This window comes from Loxodonta africana, chromosome 1, assembly GCF_030014295.1.
Source record: "Loxodonta africana isolate mLoxAfr1 chromosome 1, mLoxAfr1.hap2, whole genome shotgun sequence".
Taxonomy (NCBI): Eukaryota; Metazoa; Chordata; class Mammalia; order Proboscidea; family Elephantidae; genus Loxodonta; species Loxodonta africana.
This window is the reverse complement of record NC_087342.1, coordinates 126395844-126415057: the sequence shown is the minus strand read 5'-3', so window position 1 is coordinate 126415057 and position 19214 is coordinate 126395844. Positions and strand designations below refer to the sequence as shown.

The 19214-nt window shown below is 36.2% G+C and overlaps 1 protein-coding gene across 1 annotated transcript in view; it reads left to right on the top strand.

Moving 5' to 3' along the window:
• The window catches only part of EYS (eyes shut homolog), a 180646-nt gene that overhangs the window by 90465 nt on the left and 70967 nt on the right, over positions 1-19214 (top strand). Inside the window, exon 3 of the mRNA XM_023544596.2 lies at positions 12304-12503. Within this exon, the coding sequence (XP_023400364.2) occupies positions 12304-12503 (200 nt within the window). The remainder of the gene's footprint in view (positions 1-12303; positions 12504-19214) is intronic.

The window sequence follows — 19214 nt, the reverse complement described above, 5'->3', positions numbered from 1 at the left end:
AGATCACAGGGATCAAATACATGACCTTATTCAGTGTTATTATTAAACCTCTGATTATAATGCACTGATACCCTTCAGACTTCTGTCCCTGAACATTCCCTTAACTGAGATAATAATCGTCCTTTTGAAAGCGAGTTTGAGTCAGGATTTTCTCTTACTTGCTGCAAAAGTATACTAGTGTACTTATGCTTGTAATAGAATTCTTGTTCCAAAATCTGTGAAGTCAATATGAAGGCTTCCAACATGAGTTAAATCAAGGCAAAAGACTTTTCACTCCCTCTATCCACATACATGATCTCCTTCTACAATTCCAGCTATAATATTATGTTGTTACTGAAAAGTTTGTTTTGTTTGTTTTTCCTTTTTATTTTAAGTTAATCTGTCATACAAAAATTTATACACATACTGTTATGTGACATTAGTTGCATTCCTGTAATGTGACGGCACACTCCCCCTTTCTACCCTGGGGTTTCTGTGTCCAACCAACCAGCTCTTGTCCCTTTCTGCCTTCTCATCCTGCCTCCGGACAGGAGCTGCGCATATTGTCTAGTGTATCTACTGGAACTGGAAGCACACTCTTCACTGATACTGTTTTATGTTTTATGGTCCAGTCAAATCTTTGTCTGAAGGGTGGTCTTTGGGAAGTGTATTTGTTCTGAGTTAACAGAGCATCTGGGGGCCACGGCTTCCAGGGTTCCTCCAGTCTTGGTCAGATCATTAAGTCTGGTCTTTTTACGTGAATTTGAGCTCTGTGCCACACTTTTCTCCTGCTCCATCCGGGACTCTGTTGGGATCCCTGTCAGGGTAGTCTTTGGTGGAAGCTGGGCACCATCTAGTTCTTCTGGTCTCGGGATGATGGAGTATCTGAGTTATGTGGCCCTTTTGTCTCTTGGGCTAATATTTTCCTTGTGTCTTTGGTAGTCTTCATCCTCCTTTGCTCCAAGTGGGTTGGGACCAATCGATACATCTTAGATGGCTAGCTCTCACAAACTTTTAAGATCTCAGATGCCACTCACCAAAGTGGAATGCAGAACATCTCCTTAATAAACATTGTTATGACAATTGACCTAGATGTCTCCTGAAACCATAGTTCCCAGACCCCAGCCCCTGCTACCTGTCCCTTGAAGTGTTTGATTGTGTTCAGAAAACTTCTTACCTTTTAGTTTACTCCAGTTGTGCTGACTTCCCCTGTAGTGTGTGTTGTCCATCCCTTTATCTAAGATGACTCTTGTCTACTAACTAGTTAATGAATTCCCCTCTGCCTCCCTCCCCACTCTCATAATCATCAAAGAATGGTTTCTTCTGTGTTTAAACTTTTTTCCTGAATTCTTGTAATAGTGGTCTCATACAATATTTGTCCTTTTGTGACTGACTAATTTCATTAAGCATAAATCCTCCAGATTCATCCATGTTGTGAGATGTTTTGCCGATTCATCATTGTTCTTTATCATTGCATAGTATTCCACTGTGTGCATGTTCCATAATTTTTTTATCCATTCTTCTGTTGATGTGCATGTAGGCTGTTCCCATCTTCTTGCTATTGTGAAAGTCCTGCAATGAACATGGGTGTACATGTGTCTATTCTAGTGATGGCTCTTATTCCTCTAGGATGTATTCCAAGGAGGGAATTGCTGGATCGTGTGGTAGTTCCATTTCTAGATTTTTAAGGAAGCACCAATCCAATTTCCAAAAGTGGTTGTACCATTTTAAATTCCCCCCAGCAATGCATAAGTGTTCAAGTCTCTTCACAACCTATCCAACATTTATTATTTTGTGTTTGTTGGATTAGTGCCAGCCTTGTTGGGGTGAGATGGTATCTCATTGTAGTTTTGATTTGCATTTCTCTAATGCTAATGATTATGAGCATTTCATCATGTTATCTGTTAACTGCCTGAATGTCTTCTTTGGTGAAGTGTCTGTTTATATCCTTTGCCCATTTTTTAATTGGATTATTCATCTTTTTGTTGTTGAGGTTTTGCAGTATATCATAGATTTTAGAGATTAGACTTTGATCAGATATGTCATAGCCAATAATTTTTTCCCAGTCTGTAGGTTATCTCTTTACTTTTTGGTGAAATCTTTTAATGAGCATAAGCATTTGATTTTTAGAAGCCCTCAGTTATCTAGTTTCACTTCTGGTGTTTGTGTATTGTTAGTAATGTATTTTATTCTGTTTATGCCACGTATTGGAGCATCTAGTGTTGTCCCTATTTTTTCTATATTGAGGTCTTTGATTCATTTTGAGTTAGTTCTTGTGCATGGTATGAGGTATGGGTCTTGTTTCATTTTTTTTACAGATGGATACCCAGTTATGCCGGCACCATTTGTTAAAGAGACTGTCTTTCCCCCATTTAACAGACTTTGGGCCTTTGTCAAATACCAGTTGCTCATGGGTGGATGACTTTATGTCTGGATTCTCAGTGCTGTTTCATTGGTCTGTTTATCTATTGTACCATTACCAGGCTATTTGACTACCATGGTAGTATAATAGGTTCTAAAATCAGGTAAGATGAGGCTTCCCACTTTGTTCTTCTTCTTCAGTAATGCTTTACTTATCCAGGGTCTCTTCACTGTTTTTTTTTTTTTTTTTCTTCCCTTTCCATATGAAGTTGGTGATTTGTTTCTCCTTCTCATTAAAAAATGTTATTGGAATTTGGATAAAGATTGCATTGTATCTGTAGATTGCTTTGGGTAGAACTGACATTTTCACAATGTTGAGTTTTCCTATCCATGAACAAGGTATGTTTTTCCACTTATTTAGGTCTCTTTTTGGGTGGTAGGCCTCCTTTGGTTTCTTGCAGTAGCATCTTGTAGTTTTCTTTGTACAGGTCTTTAATGTCTTTGGTTAGACTTATTCCTAAATATTTTATCTTCTTCGGGGCTATTGTAAGTGGTATTGATTTGGTGATTTCCTTTTTGATGTTCTCCTTTTAACTGTAGAGGAATCCAGCTGATTTTTGTATGCTTATCTTGTATCCTGATATTTTGCTGAAATCTTCTATTAGTTCCAGTAGTTTTCTTGTGGATTCATTGGGGTTTTCTGTGTGTAGGATCATATCATCTGCAAATAGGGATACTTTTACTTCTTCCTTACCAAATTGGATGCCCTTTATTTCTTTTTCTTGCCTAATTGCTCTGGCTAGGACCTCCAGCAAAATGTCAAATAAGAGTGGTGATAAAGGGCATCCTTGTCTGGTTCCTGTTCTCAAGGGGAATGCTTTCAGACTCTCTCCATTAAGGATGATTTTGGCTGTTGACTTTGTATAAATGCCCTTTATTATGTCGAGAATTTTCCTTTTATACCTATTTTGCTAAGAGTTTTTATCATGAATGGGTGTTGGACTTTGTCAAATGCATTTTCTGTATCAATTAATATGATCATGTGGTTCTTATCTTTTGTCTTATTTATGTGTTGAATTATATTGGTTATTTCTCTAATGTTGAATCATCCCTGCATACCTGGTATGAATCCCACTTGGTCACAGTGAATTTTTTTTTTTTTTTTTTTCTTATGTTGTTGAATTCTGTTGGCTAGAATTTTATTGAAGACTTTGTGTCTATGTTCATAAGGGGTATTTGTCAATAACTTTCTTTTTTTTTTTGTGGTGTCTTTATCTGGTTTTGGTATCAGGGTTATGCAGGCTTCATAAAAGGAGTTTGGGAGAAATCTGTCTATTCTACACTGAAATATTTTTAGTAGTACTGGTGTTAACTCTTCTCTGAAAGTTTGGTAGAATTATCCAGTGAAGTCATCAGGCCAGGGCTTTTTGTTGTTGTTGTTGTGAGTTTTGTTTTGTTTTGTTTTTTTAACCTCTTCAGTCTCTTCTTTCGTCTAGGTTTATTTAGTTTTTTTACCTCAGTTTGTATTAGTTTAGGTAGGTAGTGTGTTTCTAGGAATTCATCCATTTTCTCTAGGTTTTAAAATTTGTTGGAATACAATTTTACTTAGTATTCTTGCCACGAGCATTTATTTTAATTTCTTTGTTCTGTTGTGATATTCTTCATCTTGTTTCTTATTGAGGTTATTTGTTTCCTCTCTCTTTTTCTTTTGTCATTTTAGCCAATGGTTTATCAATTTTGTTGATCTTTTCAAAGAACCAGGTTTTGGTCTTGTTAACTCTTTCAATTGTTTTTCTATTTCATTTAATTCTGCTGTAATTTTTATTTGCTTTCTTCTTGTGCCTGAGGCTTTTGTTTTTTTGTTGCTCTCTTTCTATTTGTTCAAGTTGTAGTGTAAATGATTTGATTTTGGCCCTTTCTTCTTTTTGAATGTGTGCATTTATTGCTATGAATTGACTTCATAGCACTACTTTTGCTGTGTCCCAAAGGTTCTGGTAGGATGAGTTTTCATTCTCATTTTATTCTATGAATTTCTTTATTCCATCCTTAATTTCTTCTATAACCCAATAGTTTTTGAGAAAGGTGTTGTTCACTTTCCATGTATTTGATTTTTTTTTTCCTTGCTTTTTCAGTTATTGATGTCTGCTTCTTTATGGTCAGAAAAGATTCTTTGCAATATTTCTGTTTTTGATTCCATTAAGGCTTGCTTTGTGGCCTAACATGTGGTCTATTCTGGAGAAAATTCCATGTGCATTGCAAAAGAAAGGATACTTGTCTGCTGTTCAGTGGAGTGTTCTATGTATGTCTATGAGATCAAGTTTGTTGATTGTGGCATTTAGATCTTCTGTGTCTTTATTGAGCTTCTTTCTAGATGTTTTGTTCTTCACTGAAACTGGTGTGTTGAAGTCTCCTACTATTGTGGAGCTGTGTATTTCTTTTTTCAAATCTGTTGGAGTTTGTTTTATGTATTTTGGAACCCTGTCATTGGGTGCATAAATATTTATTCTGGTTATGCCCTCCTGGTATATTGACCCTTTAATCATTATAGTGTCCTTCCCTTATCCTTTGTGGTAGATTTTGCTTTAAAGTCTATTTTGTCAGAGATTAATATTGCCACTCCTGATCTTTTTTGGTGGTCGTTTGCTTGATATATTTCTTTCCATCCTTTGAGTTTTAGATTGTTTGTGTCTTTGAGTTTAAAGTCTGTCTCTTGTAGGTAGCACATAGACAGATCATTTTTTTTTTTTTTAATCCATTCTGCCACTCTCTATCTCTTTAGTGGTACATTTAGTCTGTATACATTTAGTCTAATTATTGGTAGGTAGGATTTTACTGCTGTTATTTTGATGGAATTTTTTTTTTTCTGTGTGTTGTTGAGTTTCTTTGTTTCACTTAATTTTCTATTCTGGGTTGTTTTTCTTTATGTATTTTCTTTTCACCTTTTTCATTGTAGTTGTTTTTGTAGTTGCAGAGTCTTTATGTTTTTCTTCTTTTTTATTTTGATGTGTAGGATTGTTAGTTTCCTTGTGGTTATCTTAAAATTTACCTTTATTTTTCTAAGTTTAAAACAGTCTTTTATTTCTTGATATTGCCTTGACTTCCTCTCCACATAAAGTTCTGTGACTACATCATTTAGTCCCTTTTTTTGTTTTAATGTTGTCATCTTTTAGATATTGACATCTCTGTTGCCCTATTTTCAGTGTTTTGGCTTTACTTTATTTTTGTGACTTTCCTATTTGGGTTGATATTTAGTTTTTCTGTTCTGTGTTCTAATCTTGGGTTGTTATCTGATATTATTGATTCTCTAACCAGAGGATCCACTTTATTCCTTGTAATTTTGTTTTGGTTTTTACAAATCTCCTTAACTTCTATTTATCTGGAAATTCTTAATTTTCGCATTGTATTTGAGAGACAGTTTTGCTAGATATATAATTCTTGGCTGGCATTTTTTTTTTCCTTGGAGACTTTGTATATGTCATCCCATTGCCTTCTTGCCTGCATGGTTTCTGCTGGGTAGTCTGAACTTAGCCTTTATTGACTCTCCTTTGAAGGTGACTTTTCATTTAACCCTAGCCACTCTTAAAATTTTCTCTTTATCTTTGGTTTTGGAAAATTTGATTAGAATATGGTCTTAGTGGCTTTTTTTTTTTTTTTTTCGGTATCTACCTTGTGCGGGGTTGGGTTAGCTTCTTGGATAGATATCATCACATCTTTCATGATATCAGGGAAGTTTTCTGCCAACAAATCTTTAAAACAATTTTTCTCTGTATTTTCTGTTATCCCTACCTGTTCTGGTACTCCAATCACTTGTAGATTAGTCCTCTTGATAAGAGTCCCAAATAATTTTTAGGATTTTTTTTTTCATTTTTTAAAAAAAATTTTCTCTGATATTTCCTCAGATAAATTGGTGTCAAGTGCTTTATCTTCAATCTCACTAATTCTGACTTCCATTGCCTTAATTCTATTCCTATAACTATCTATTGAATTGTATAATTCTGAAATTTTATTATTAAACTTTTGGATTTCTATTTGATTTTTCTCTATATATTCTTGCAGCCTGTTAAGTTTGTCATTTTGCTCTTGTGTAACCTTCCTAAATTCCTCTATTTCTTTGTGTGTTCTTTGGCTCGGTCTGTGTTTTGCCTGATCTCCTTCCTCATTTCTTGAAAAGTCCTATATATTAGTCTTTAGAATTCTACTTCCAGTAATTCCAAGACCTTTTCTTACTCTAGGAGCCTTTTTGGTTCTTTATTTTGGTTGCTTGCTGAAGCCATCATGGTCTGCCTCTTTATGTGATTTGATATTGCCTGTTGTCTCCGAACCCTTGATAAGTCATATTTATTTATTTTATGTTTGCCTATTGTGTCCTAGCTTCTTGTTTTGTTCCAATATGCCCAAATATACTGTTCATGTGATCTACGTTGATTACTGGCATCTTTGAATCTCTCACGTCCTGTCACCAGGTGCTTAGAGCTTGTACCAGATATGTGAAACCAGGAGTTCATTTACTTTTCTTACGTAGATTCCGCTTAGGTGTCCAGGTCATCAGTCACTGAGTGTGTGGCACAGAATCTCACATACAGTCCTAGACAGGCGGTGCTACATAGGGATGATTGGAGTAGGCACGAGGATATGGCTGCAATAGAAGATTATGTGCTGAGCGAGGTAGAGGGCTAAAAACTGCCCCAGAGTGCCTGGGTGTAAAGTGTGTCCCTGTTCCCTAGAACGCTTAGGTGGGTGGGTTTTGTAGCCAAATTTTGGGCAACCAATGCTGTTGACTGTAAGGGGTGGAAACACCACTTATTCTTGGACTCATGTGTGTGACTAGGTACAGTGGATGAAGTCACTAGTCCCTAGGCCCCTGATGTGGGTAGGTGATGACCCTGCTTAATGGGCAAGGTGGTGTCACATGTCACAAATCTGCCACTCCCCCTTAGTTGTTGCAGTTGAAAGTAGGCTTTAGGTATATACCTTGTTGTGCTATGCCAATGAGTTTCTACACTTTTGAAATGGGCCCACACAGGTGTAGGCAGGGCTGAAAGGCATATGAAGTGTATAGACCCCTTATGTCTTTGCCTAGGCAAAGGGGGTACCTGCCCTAAGCTCCTGGCTTAGAGAAGCTGGCAGATTATTTTTTCCTATTTGTTATTTGTTTATTTGTTCCCTCTCCAAAGCCAAGAGACTGGCTCGGGCATGTGCAATGGCTCCCAATTCAGGCCCAGGGACACAGTAATCGCTGAAGCCAGACCAGGACCAGAGCAGAGTGCGGAAGGGGCTGGTGAAGGGAAGAGAGGCACTTCTCAGAGGGGAAGGGTTATTTTGATCATCCGCAACAGGTTAGAGCCTTGTACTTAACTTTCACAAATCCAGCGGCACTTCTTCCTGGCTCCAAAAGCTTGTGCAGATTCTTTGCCTCTTGACTTCTCCTGATGTTGGAAACTCATCTTGAGCACTACTGCTTGTCTCAGCCTGCACACACCAGCTGATCCACCCTGCAGAGTAACACCCAGGTCAGGTCTGGCAAATCCTCACTGCTTCTGAACTGTCTCTCACTCCCCCTGCTGCTCAGTCCAACTTCTCAACTTTGGTGTTCTGGGCTCCCAGATTGTCATATATAATTGATTCATTTGTTTTTTCAGGTCTTTGTTGTAAAAGGGACCACATGAAGCATCTGACTATTCCACCATTTTGGCCCCGCCTCCTGTTTTTTTTCTTTTATATATTGTGTTTTAAAAACTCTGGTAAAGAGCTATATTAGTCATTTGGAAGCTACGGTATTTTTGAAAGTTTCTTTTTATTACTTACGTTCAGTCTTTGTTACAATGTTTTGTACTAGGCTATCAGAAATTTTCTATAAAAAAAAAACAAACAAAACAAACCCACTGTTGTCAAGTCGATTCCAACTCATAGCGACCCTATAGGGCAGAGTAGAACTGCCCCATAGAGTTTCCAAGGAGCACCTGGCACATTCAAACTGCTGACCTTTTGGTTAGCAGCTGTAGCACTTAACCACTAGGCCACCAGGGTTTTTCCAAATTTCCTATATTAGTATATAATTACTGGTGTTTTGTTATATCACATTATTTCGACAATCACTTATTAACTCAATGGAGACAAAGCAGCTTTGCAAACATCATCAGATAATGTTCCAAACTCCATATCATTGAAAATAAATATTTTAGGCAAAAGAATTCCTCAACACAGTGGTTGTGTACACACAACTCATTAATGTGCAAGTCATACATACGATGAAGTTACCCTGTATCTCAGAAATTTAGAAACCTTACTTGAAGCCTTATTTGTATAATCTCTGGGAAAATCTAAAACCTTTCCTAAGGATCCCTATGAATTCCTTTCACTGCACTTGCATACTTACTTGCGTTTTGGTTCATCTTTGTCTGACCAAACTGTCTTACCAGGTTGGCTTAAGAAATCCAATCATACCACACCTACATTCTTTTTCAAATTTTACTAAAGATTTGAGGCAAGTGACCTAGATACCCAAAAGTGACTTAGTGTCTCAATTTCCCTGCTTTTTCCTCACAAAGAAGGTCCACTACATTTTTTTTCTTTCCCTAGGCCTTTTGGAATTAGTTGTGACACAACACTTTCTTCAACTCATTATAGGTGTATAGCCATTTACAGTGAGTAATATACTGATGAAAAGTTGTATTCCTTGTAGAACAATTCTAATTTTAATTCCAATCAAATGGATCATTTCTTTGTTTAATAATTTCCTCATTGACTATGAAAATTATCTGTATTTTTTAATATATAAATTAAAAGGATAAAAAGATAACATAGGTATTATGTACACTAATAGACTGACAGGACTGAACAACCAATATCAGACAATTGATATCTTTCTCCCTCAGTGTTACTCTGACATTCCTTCCAAAAATGTAATGACCTTTCAGAACAGAGAAATAACATTTTTAATACTGAATAAATACAAAATATAGTAACATTTCATTTCTTAAAAAAAAAAAAATTAGGAAAAAGCATACATATATGAACAAAAATCACCATGAAGAATTAGTTGCTCATATGAAATCAGTCAAGATAAAAGCATTTCCAAATCAGAGAATATCACAGGTTAATTGTATAAAATAATCACTCTGAAAATTTGCATTTTATGTTTACTATTTTCTCACTGATAATAAATTGTTAGGTTTTATAATTTTGCTTAAGACTTTTTTTTTAAGGACAGTGAAGAATCTGAACAATTGTTTCTAACTTTATTTTACTTTCTCTATGATAGCATTTCTTGAACTATTTAAGCTATAATATTATTTTTAAATTAACGTAGCTTAATTATTCCTACGAAATAGGCTGTGTTTCTTACAGATGTTATGTTATGCTTCCCTGAGGTCTTTGCATGATTTATTGCTGCTTTGTATGGCTGCCCATATAAAACATAACAAAACAGAATCTATCATTCTATTCAAATTCATCTTCAGCTTACAGGAAATGTGCTTTAGTGTTCTAAGTCTAAAATGGAAAGCTGTATTACCTATCTTTGCATTTATTCTCCAAGGATTCCTTTTGCCATGAATAGTTTTTTTTTTTTTTTTTTTTTAATGTCCTGTGTTTTGATAAGATGAGGTTGATTTTACATGGTGATTTATCCAAACACTGTATTAAAATTAAGAAATAGAAACAGAAAGCATATATTCCAGGCTTCACCAATCCATGCCCAGAAATATTCGCACTTCCTTTTTATTTCTAATACTAGCCCCTATACTGATCAACTTTAGAAAGTCCACTTTTATCAGATTATCCTCTCTTAATAGTTCTAGAATCCTTAAATTTTATATGTTTGTGGTGCTTGCTCATATTAGGGATACTATGTTACACATATATCTGCAAATATCAATGCTGAATGCATGTACATCTGTTTTATTACTGCCTCAAAAAAAAAAAAAAAATCAAAGCCTGCTGAGCATTAGATGGCTCTACAGGTGAATTCTTTCCCAATCCAAATTTCTTGACTCTAGTAGCAAAGCTATATGGATAATAATGTTCTAAGTCACAAGAACAGAAAGAGAAGAGATCTAGAGAGTTATGAGCCATACCAAAACTTACTTTGGCCTGGAAGTTACACAAATTTTGCTCACAGCCCATTGGCTAAAGCTAGTGACATGGCCCAGTCTAAGTACAAGAGATGCTGATGACATGTAGGAAAGCCTATGTGCTGTGATATATATATATATATATATCATGAAGCCCTGGTGGTATAGTGGTTAAGAGCTTGGCTGCTAACCAAAAGGTTGGCAGTTCAAATCCACCAGCCACTCCTGGGAAACCCTATGGGGCAGTTCTACTCTGTCATGTAGGGTCACTATGAGTAAGAACTAACTCAACAGCACCTAAAAAAAGAATATATATATATATATATATTTTTTTTTTTCCAATTGAAAGGTTTATTTAGTGCACTTCATTAATGTGATCTTTGCCTTGAGACTCTTGGATTTTGTTACATATATATTTTTTTATTTATCATAATTTATTTTATTTTATTGTTTTTGACTGAGAATATACACAACAAAACATACACCAATTCAACATTTTCTACACGTACAATTCAGCGACATGGATTACATTCTTCAAGTTGTGCATCTATTCTCACCCTCCTTTTCTGAGTTGTTTTCCCCATTACCATAAACTCATTATCTTCTACTGTTCCTATCTAATCTTTTCAGTTGCTGTTGTTACTTTAATCCCATGTAGATAAATCTTAAAAGAGCATTATGATCAAGGCAGACATTCTTTAGTAGTTTAAGTTAAACTATTCTTTGGTTTTAAGAAGACATCAGGGGATATTTTTGGCTTAAGGTTTGAAGATTACCTCAGGGCAATATTTATGGGGGTTCATGCAGCCTCCATGGCTCCACAGAGTTTCCAAGGAGCTGCTGGTGGATTCGAACTGCTGACCTTTTAGTTAGCAGCTGAGCTCTTAACCACTACACTTTCAGGGTTTCAGAAAGTCTGGAGTCCATGAGAGTTTGAAATTCTATTCTGCATTTTTCTCCTTTTGATCAGAATTCTTCTATAGAATCTTTGATCAAAATGTTTAATAATGGTTTTTTTATTCCATCTCTTAAAATATGAGATCTAAAAGTAGCTAACTTTTACAGCTTTGCAAGACCTGAAATTTACCAGTATCTTCCTCTTTTTAGTGACCCCCTACTTTACAAAGCATAATGCCCTTCTCCAGGAACTGGTCTCTCCTCATAACATGTCCAAAGTATGTATCAAATCATTCTACTAAATTTATATTTTCCAACCTCTTCTGCTGTATATGTAGAATAAATATACTTCAGAACTTCTCTCAAGTTACAGCAGGTATACATTATAATGTGGGTCACCATCTTTTCAGGCTCTCATAACACTTCCTCACTGCCATCATTCTTTAAGACAATTTCACATGTTATAAGCACTTCAATTTTGATAAAATATTTTGCTGGGTTATGCTGAATTAAGAAATACACCTCAAAATTTAATGTGGGCCTTGTTCACAAAAAGACCGTTTGAAGTCTAGTGTCTCTTTTCTAAGCAGTGACCTACGAATCCTGTTGGCTGTAATCTTATAGGTATACCAACTGGAACATGTAGTTTCTATGTAGCCATAGCAGGAAGAGAGAGAAATAATAGGATGTATGTCAGAACGCAAAGGCTTTGATCTGGACTGTATCCCTGCTATTTCTAACATTCCATAATCTAGAGCAATATATAAGGGTGGCTGAGTCAGAATTGACTTGTCCACACACAACAGCAACATACATTTACAAAAGTTATTTAATTGTAGACTTGCAATGGGTAAATTCCATGCTATATAAATTATACCTCCATAACACTTTTTTTTAACACTATTTTAAAAAATCAGTAAACTCTAGAGCCATTTTCTTTACTGAATTTTGCTATTTATATGTTTATATTTTTATTTTCTTTTTTATGATTAAGGTCCGTTTTGTGAGGAGTCAATGGAATCTTTTATTTCTCAGTCTTGGTGGAAAGGGGGGAGCTGCCAAAATAACAGTTCTGCTTACTTTTGTCATTTCCCAGAGGAATTTCTGGATCAAAACTGTGAAACAAATGTCAATGTGTCTTCATCAGCACCATGTCAGAATGCCACTGAATTTACCTGCAACAATATACCAAATGTAAGTCTAAACCTCATATATAAGTGAGTGAATTTTAGATACTTCTTACCACTACTAAATAACACGAAAACTGCAAATGTTTAAGGTTCCCATTAATATACTGTAATTTTCAAACTCAGAAAAATCAGAGAAGCTACTGTACTTGTTTAATTTTTTATCTTATTTTATATATAAATCTCAATTTCAAAAAACCTATTCAGTTTCACTTTTTTCTATCAGAATTATTCCTTATGAATAATTTAATTTTGTACACTTTTCCAAAACCCTGGTGGTATAGTGGTTAAGTGCTATGGCTCCTAACCGAGAGGTAAGCAGTTTGAATCTGCCAGGCACTCATTGAAGCTCTATGGGGGTGTTCTCCTCTGTCCCATAGGGTTGCTATGACTTGGAATCAACTCAACGGCAGTAGGTTTAGTTTGGTTTTTTGGTACACTTTTCATTTTTAAATTTTTATCTGTAATTTTTTAATTCATTTTGTAAAACTTTAACTTTTTATTTTAACAAAAAATATGAGTAGGAAACAATTTGTTAATGGTTCCCACAAATCACTTTCTTTTCATTATAGTAAGATTCACATTTGTCACTAACTCTTTAAAAAACCTTAGTGGTTCATTTATTTATTCCAGTTCCATAAACATTTGTGTCACCAACACTTTTAAAAGGGAATTATTTATTTCCCGGACGTATAAATTCTATTAACAAAATCTTGGTAAAATATTGTGAGAAGCCTAATTTAGTTATACAAATCATGTAATATACAAATAAAGGTCAACTATAAGACGCGCTTTTAATTCATAAGAAATTTTCAACAACACTCAACAATTTGTTATTAATGTACAATGTACTAGGCCCAATATTACGATATGGAAGTGCAATGACGAGCAAGACATTCTTCCAACATTCAAAATAATTATATTATCATTATAGTAGGTAGAATAAAGGCCCCCTTAAAGATGTCCATATATTAATTCCCTGAAGCTGAATATTTTAAGTAGCAAGAGAGAATTAAAGTTGTAAATGGTATTAAGGATGGTGATCAACGTGACATTAAAATAAGATTATTTTGAATTATCCAGTTGGATCCAATGTAATACTCACAAGGGTCCTTTAAAGTGAAAGAGAAAGGCAGAAGAATCAGTGTCAGAGAAAGATTTGAAAATGCTATGATGCTGGTTTTGAAAGTGGAGAAAGAGGCCATAAGCCCAGGCAGGAACGCAGCCTCTAGAAGTTGGAAAGGCAAGGAAATGGACTCTCCCCTAGAGCCTCCAGAAAGAACCTAGCTGCACTTACACCTTGATTTTTGCCCATTGAGACCAATTTTGGAAACTTGATCTCCAGAAATGTCAAATAATAAATTTGTGTTTTAGTCACTAAGTGTGTGGCAATTTATTACAGCAGAAATAGAAAACTAATACAATATTCTGACAAGAATTATTAATAAAATTACTCTAAACTTTTTGTTTCTAATTCTGAGAATAATGAACAATTCAATATAAATCTAAGTTAACTAGCTATGATTACCTTAATATAAAAAGTGATTTTTATTGGAAGTCTGTTTAACAACGATGAACTTCTCAAAATGTTTTAATTTTTTTTACTTATTTGTCAATTATTTATTATTAATTTTGAAAGAGGAGTGATGTGAATAAATGATTTAGAAGATCATTAATTTTATTATTTCCACCATCTCCATGCATGATATTGGGGATGGTTCATCCTTATTTTGTCATAGGTACAATGAATATTACCTAATAGGAGTCTGTAGGTATGCAAAGAAATCATTCATTTCATGTGCTTAGTACAAACTTTTCAACTTGGAAGCACTCCATAAAGTATTTTTAGGATGAAAATGATGAAGAAGAAAAAGAAGAATGGGGGCGAGGCCAAGATGGTGGACTAGGTAGACGCTACCCCGGATCCCTCTTGCAACAAAGACTCGGAAAAACAAGTGAATCGATCACATACATAACAATCTATGAACCCTGAACAACAAACACAGATTTAGAGACGGAAAACGAACAAATATGAGGAGGCAGCGACTGTTTTCCCAGTCAGGTAACCTTGGCGCCAGGCATCTGGGCCCAGGGGAGCTGATCTCATAAATCTTGTGACGGCGCAAACAAGGGGCGCAGCCCTACCCCCCCTGAACTGAACCCGGGAGGGGGCCCAGCCGGTCTGCGTGGGCGGCGTGGCGACACGGCTGGTGGGAGAACTCCCTGGAAGGCAGTGACTGGTTTTGGAGCCGGAAATGCTGCGTCCCAGCTGGGGATCCCTGGTGCTGGGTATTGGACTGGGCGCTGTCACGATGCAAGCATGGGGCGTTACCCTACTCCCCTGAACTAACCCCAGGAGGGGGCCCAGCTGGTCCACGGGGGACGATGCGGCGACGAGGCTGGCAGGACGAGAAATCCCCGGGAGGCAGCGACTGATTTTGGAGCCGGGAGTACAGCGTCCCAGCAGGGGATCCTTGACGCTAGGATTTGGACTGGCAGCGGAGGATCTGACCGTGGCTTCAGCGGGCCAGACCCCCAGGGGCAATCTCCACACAGCCAACACACATAGGCGACATGCCCCGTGGGAATCTCAGATATAATAGTCATTCCAAGCAAGACAAGCAACTCTGGCTATATTCCGAGGTGCTACTCTCCTATCTCTCTGATCCCTCACCCACCCTCCCCAGTCAGCTTCATTAACATTGGAATTTCCTGAGCCAGAGGGAGAACAGCTCCAGCTCCGAAGCGGCTTTGCTTCCCCCCCGCCTTTTTTTTTTCTTTTGGTCTTTTCCTAACCCACTCTTCCAGCCTGAGAAAAGGAACCACAAAAAACCCAGGGACCAAAAATCCATCCCTAATTGGACTAAAAACACAGAACCAGCTACAGCCAAGCATATATGATCCAAATCTCGGACTTTCATCCTTACAGGGAACAAGGTGGCAGTTATAATACAAAGGCAGTTCTGATAGGGATCTGACTGCATTTTTTTTGTAGCAGAATTTCTGGAAAAACAAGTTTCCCAGTGATGGCTCAGAGACAGCAGTCAATATCAAACCACATAAAGAAGCAGACCATGACAGCTTCTACAAGCCCCCAAACAAAAGAATCAAAATCTTTCCCAAATGAAGATACAATCCTAGAATTATCAGATACAGAATATAAAAAACTAACTTACAGAATGCTTCAAGACATCAGAAACGAAATAAGGCAAACTGCAGAAAAAGCCAAGGAACACACTGATAAAACAGTTGAAGAACTCAAAAAGATTATTCAAGAACATAGTGGAAAAATTAATAAGTTGCAAGAATCCATACAGCGACAGCATGTAGAAATCCAAAAGATTAACAATAAAATTACAGAATTAGATAACGCAATAGGAAGTCAGAGGAGCAGACTCGAGCAATTAGAATGCAGACTGGGAAATCTGGAGGACCAGGGAATTAACACCAACATAACTGAAAAAAAATCAGATAAAAGAGTTTAAAAAAATGAAGAAACCCTAAGAATCATGTGGGACTCTACAAGAAGGATAACTTGCATGTGATTGGAGTCCCAGAACAGGGAGGGAGGACAGAAAACACAGAGAAAATAGTTGAAGATCTCCTGACAGAAGACTTCCCTGACATCATGAAAGATGAAAGGATATCTATCCAAGATGCTCATCGAACCCCATTTAAGATTGATCCAAAAAGAAAAACACCAAGACATATTATCATCAAACTTGCCAAAACCAAAGATAAAGAAAAAAAATTAAAAACAGCCAGGGAGAAAAGAAAGGTCACCTTTAAGGGAGAATCAATAAGAATAAGTTCAGACTACTCAGCAGAAACCATGCAGGCAAGAAGGGAATGAGACGACATATACAGAGCACTGAAGGAGAAAAGCTGCCAGCCAAGGATCATATATCCAGCAAAACTCTCTCTCAAATATGAAGGCGAAATTAAGATATTTACAGATAAACACAAGTTTAGAGAATTTGCAAAAACCAAACCAAAGCTACAAGAAATACTAAAGGATATTGTTTGGTCAGAAAACCAATAATATCAGACACCAGCACAACACGAGGTCATAAAACAGAACATCCTGATATCAACTCAAATAGGGAAATCACAAAAACAAATTAAGATTAATTAAAAAAAAAAATGCTCATAACAGGGAATCACTGAAGTCAAAATGTAAAAGATCACAATAATCAAAAATAGGGACTAAATACAGGTGGCATAGAACTGCCATACGGAGAGTGATACAAGGCGATATAGAATATTACAAGTTAGGTTTTTACTTAGAAAAATAGGGGTACATATTAAGGTAACCACAAAGAGGTATAACAACTCCATAACTCGATAAAAGACAAGAAAAACGTAACAACTCAACAAACATAAAGTCAAACACTACGAAAATGAGGATCTCACAATTTACTAAGAAAAACGCCTCAGCACAAATAAGTATGTGGAAAAATGAAATTGTCAACAACACACATAAAAAGGCATCAAAATGACAACACTAAACACTTATTTATCTATAATTACGCTGAATGTAAATGGACTAAATGCACCAATAAAGAGACAGAGAGTCTCGGACTGGATGAAGAAACACGATCCGTCTATATGCTGCCTACAAGAGACACACCTTAGACTTAGAGACACAAACTAAAACTCAAAGGATGGAAAAAAATATATCAAGCAAACAATAAGCAAAAAAGAAGAGGAGTAGCAATATTAATTTCTGACAAAATAGACTTGAGACTTAAATCCACCACAAAGGATAAAGAAGGACACTACATAATGATAAAAGAGACAATTGACCAGGAAGACATAACCATATTAAATATTTATGCACCCAATGACAGGGCTGCAAGATACATAAATCAAATTTTAAGAGAACTGAAATGTGAGATAGACACCTCCACAATTATAGTAGGAGACTTCAACACACCACTTTCAGAGAAGGACATGACTTCCAGTAAGAAGCTCAATAGAGACACGGAAGACCTAATTATAACAATCAACCAACTTGACCTCATTGACTTATACAGAACTCTCCACCCAACTGCTACAAAATATACTTTTTTTTCTAGTGCACATGGAACATTCTCTAGAATAGACCACATATTAGGTCATAAAACAAACCTTTGCAGAATCCAAAACATCGAAATATTACAGAGCATCTTCTCAGATCACAATGCAATAAAACTAGAAAGCAACAACAGAAAAACTAGGGAAAAGAAATCAAATACTTGGAAACTGAACAATACCCTCCTGAAAAAAGACTGGGTTATAGAAGACATCAAGGAGGGAATAAGGAAATTCATAGAATGCAACGAGAATGAAAATACTTCCTATCAAAACCTCTGGGACACAGCAAAAGCAGTGCTCAGAGGCCAATTTATATCGATAAACGCACACATACGAAAAGAAGAAAGAGCCAAAATCAGAGAACTGTCCCTACAACTTGAACAAATAGAAAGTGAGCAACAAAAGAATCCATCAGGCACCAGAAGAAAACAAATAATAAAAATTAGAGCTGAACTAAATGAATTAGAGAACAGAAAAACAATTGAAAGAATTAACAAAGCCAAAAGCTGGTTCTTTGAAAAAATTAACAAAATTGATAAACCATTGGCTAGACTGACTAAAGAAATACAGGAAAGGAAACAAATAACCTGAATAAGAAACGAGAAGGGCCACATCACAACAGAACCAACTGAAATTAAAAGAATCGTATCAGATTATTTTACAAAAAATTGTACTCTAACAAATTTGCAAACCTACAAGAAATGGATGAATTCCTGGAAAAACACTACCTACCCAAACTAACACATTCAGAAGTAGAACAACTAAATAGACCCATAACAAAAAAAGAGATTGAAACGGTAATCAAAAAACTCCCCCCCAAAAAAAGCCCTGGCCCGTACGGCTTCACTGCAGAGTTCTACCAAACTTTCAGAGAAGAGTTAACACCACTACTACTAAAGGTATTTCAAAGCATAGAAAATGACGGAATACTACCCAACTCATTCTATGAAGCCACCATCTCCCTGATACCAAAACCAGGTAAAGACAATACAAAAAAAGAAAATTACAGACCTATATCCCTCATGAACATAGATGCAAAAATCCTCAACAAAATTCTAGCCAATAGAATTCAACAACATATCAAAAAAATAATTCACCCTGATCAAGTGGGATTTATACCAGGTATGCAAGGCTGGTTTAATATCAGAAAAACCATTAATGTAATCCACCACATAAATAAAACAAAAGACAAAAACCACATGATCTTATCAATTGATGCAGAAAAGGCATTTGACAAAGTCCAACACCCTTTTATGATAAAAACTCTCACCAAAATAGGAATTGAAGGAAAATTCCTCAACATAATAAAGGGCATCTATGCAAAGCCAACAGCCAATATCACTCTAAATGGAGAGAACCTGAAAGCATTTCCCTTGAGAACGGGAACCAGACAAGGATGCCCTTTATCACCACTCTTATTCAACATCGTACTTGAAGTCCTAGCCAGGGCAATTAGGCTAGACAAAGAAATAAAGGGCATCCAGATTGGCAAGGAGGAAGTAAAATTATCTCTATTTGCAGATGACATGATCTTATACACAGAAAACCCTAAAGAATCCTCCAGAAAACTACTGAAACTAATAGAAGAGTTTGGTAGAGTCTCAGGATATAAGATAAACATACAAAAATCACTTGGATTCCT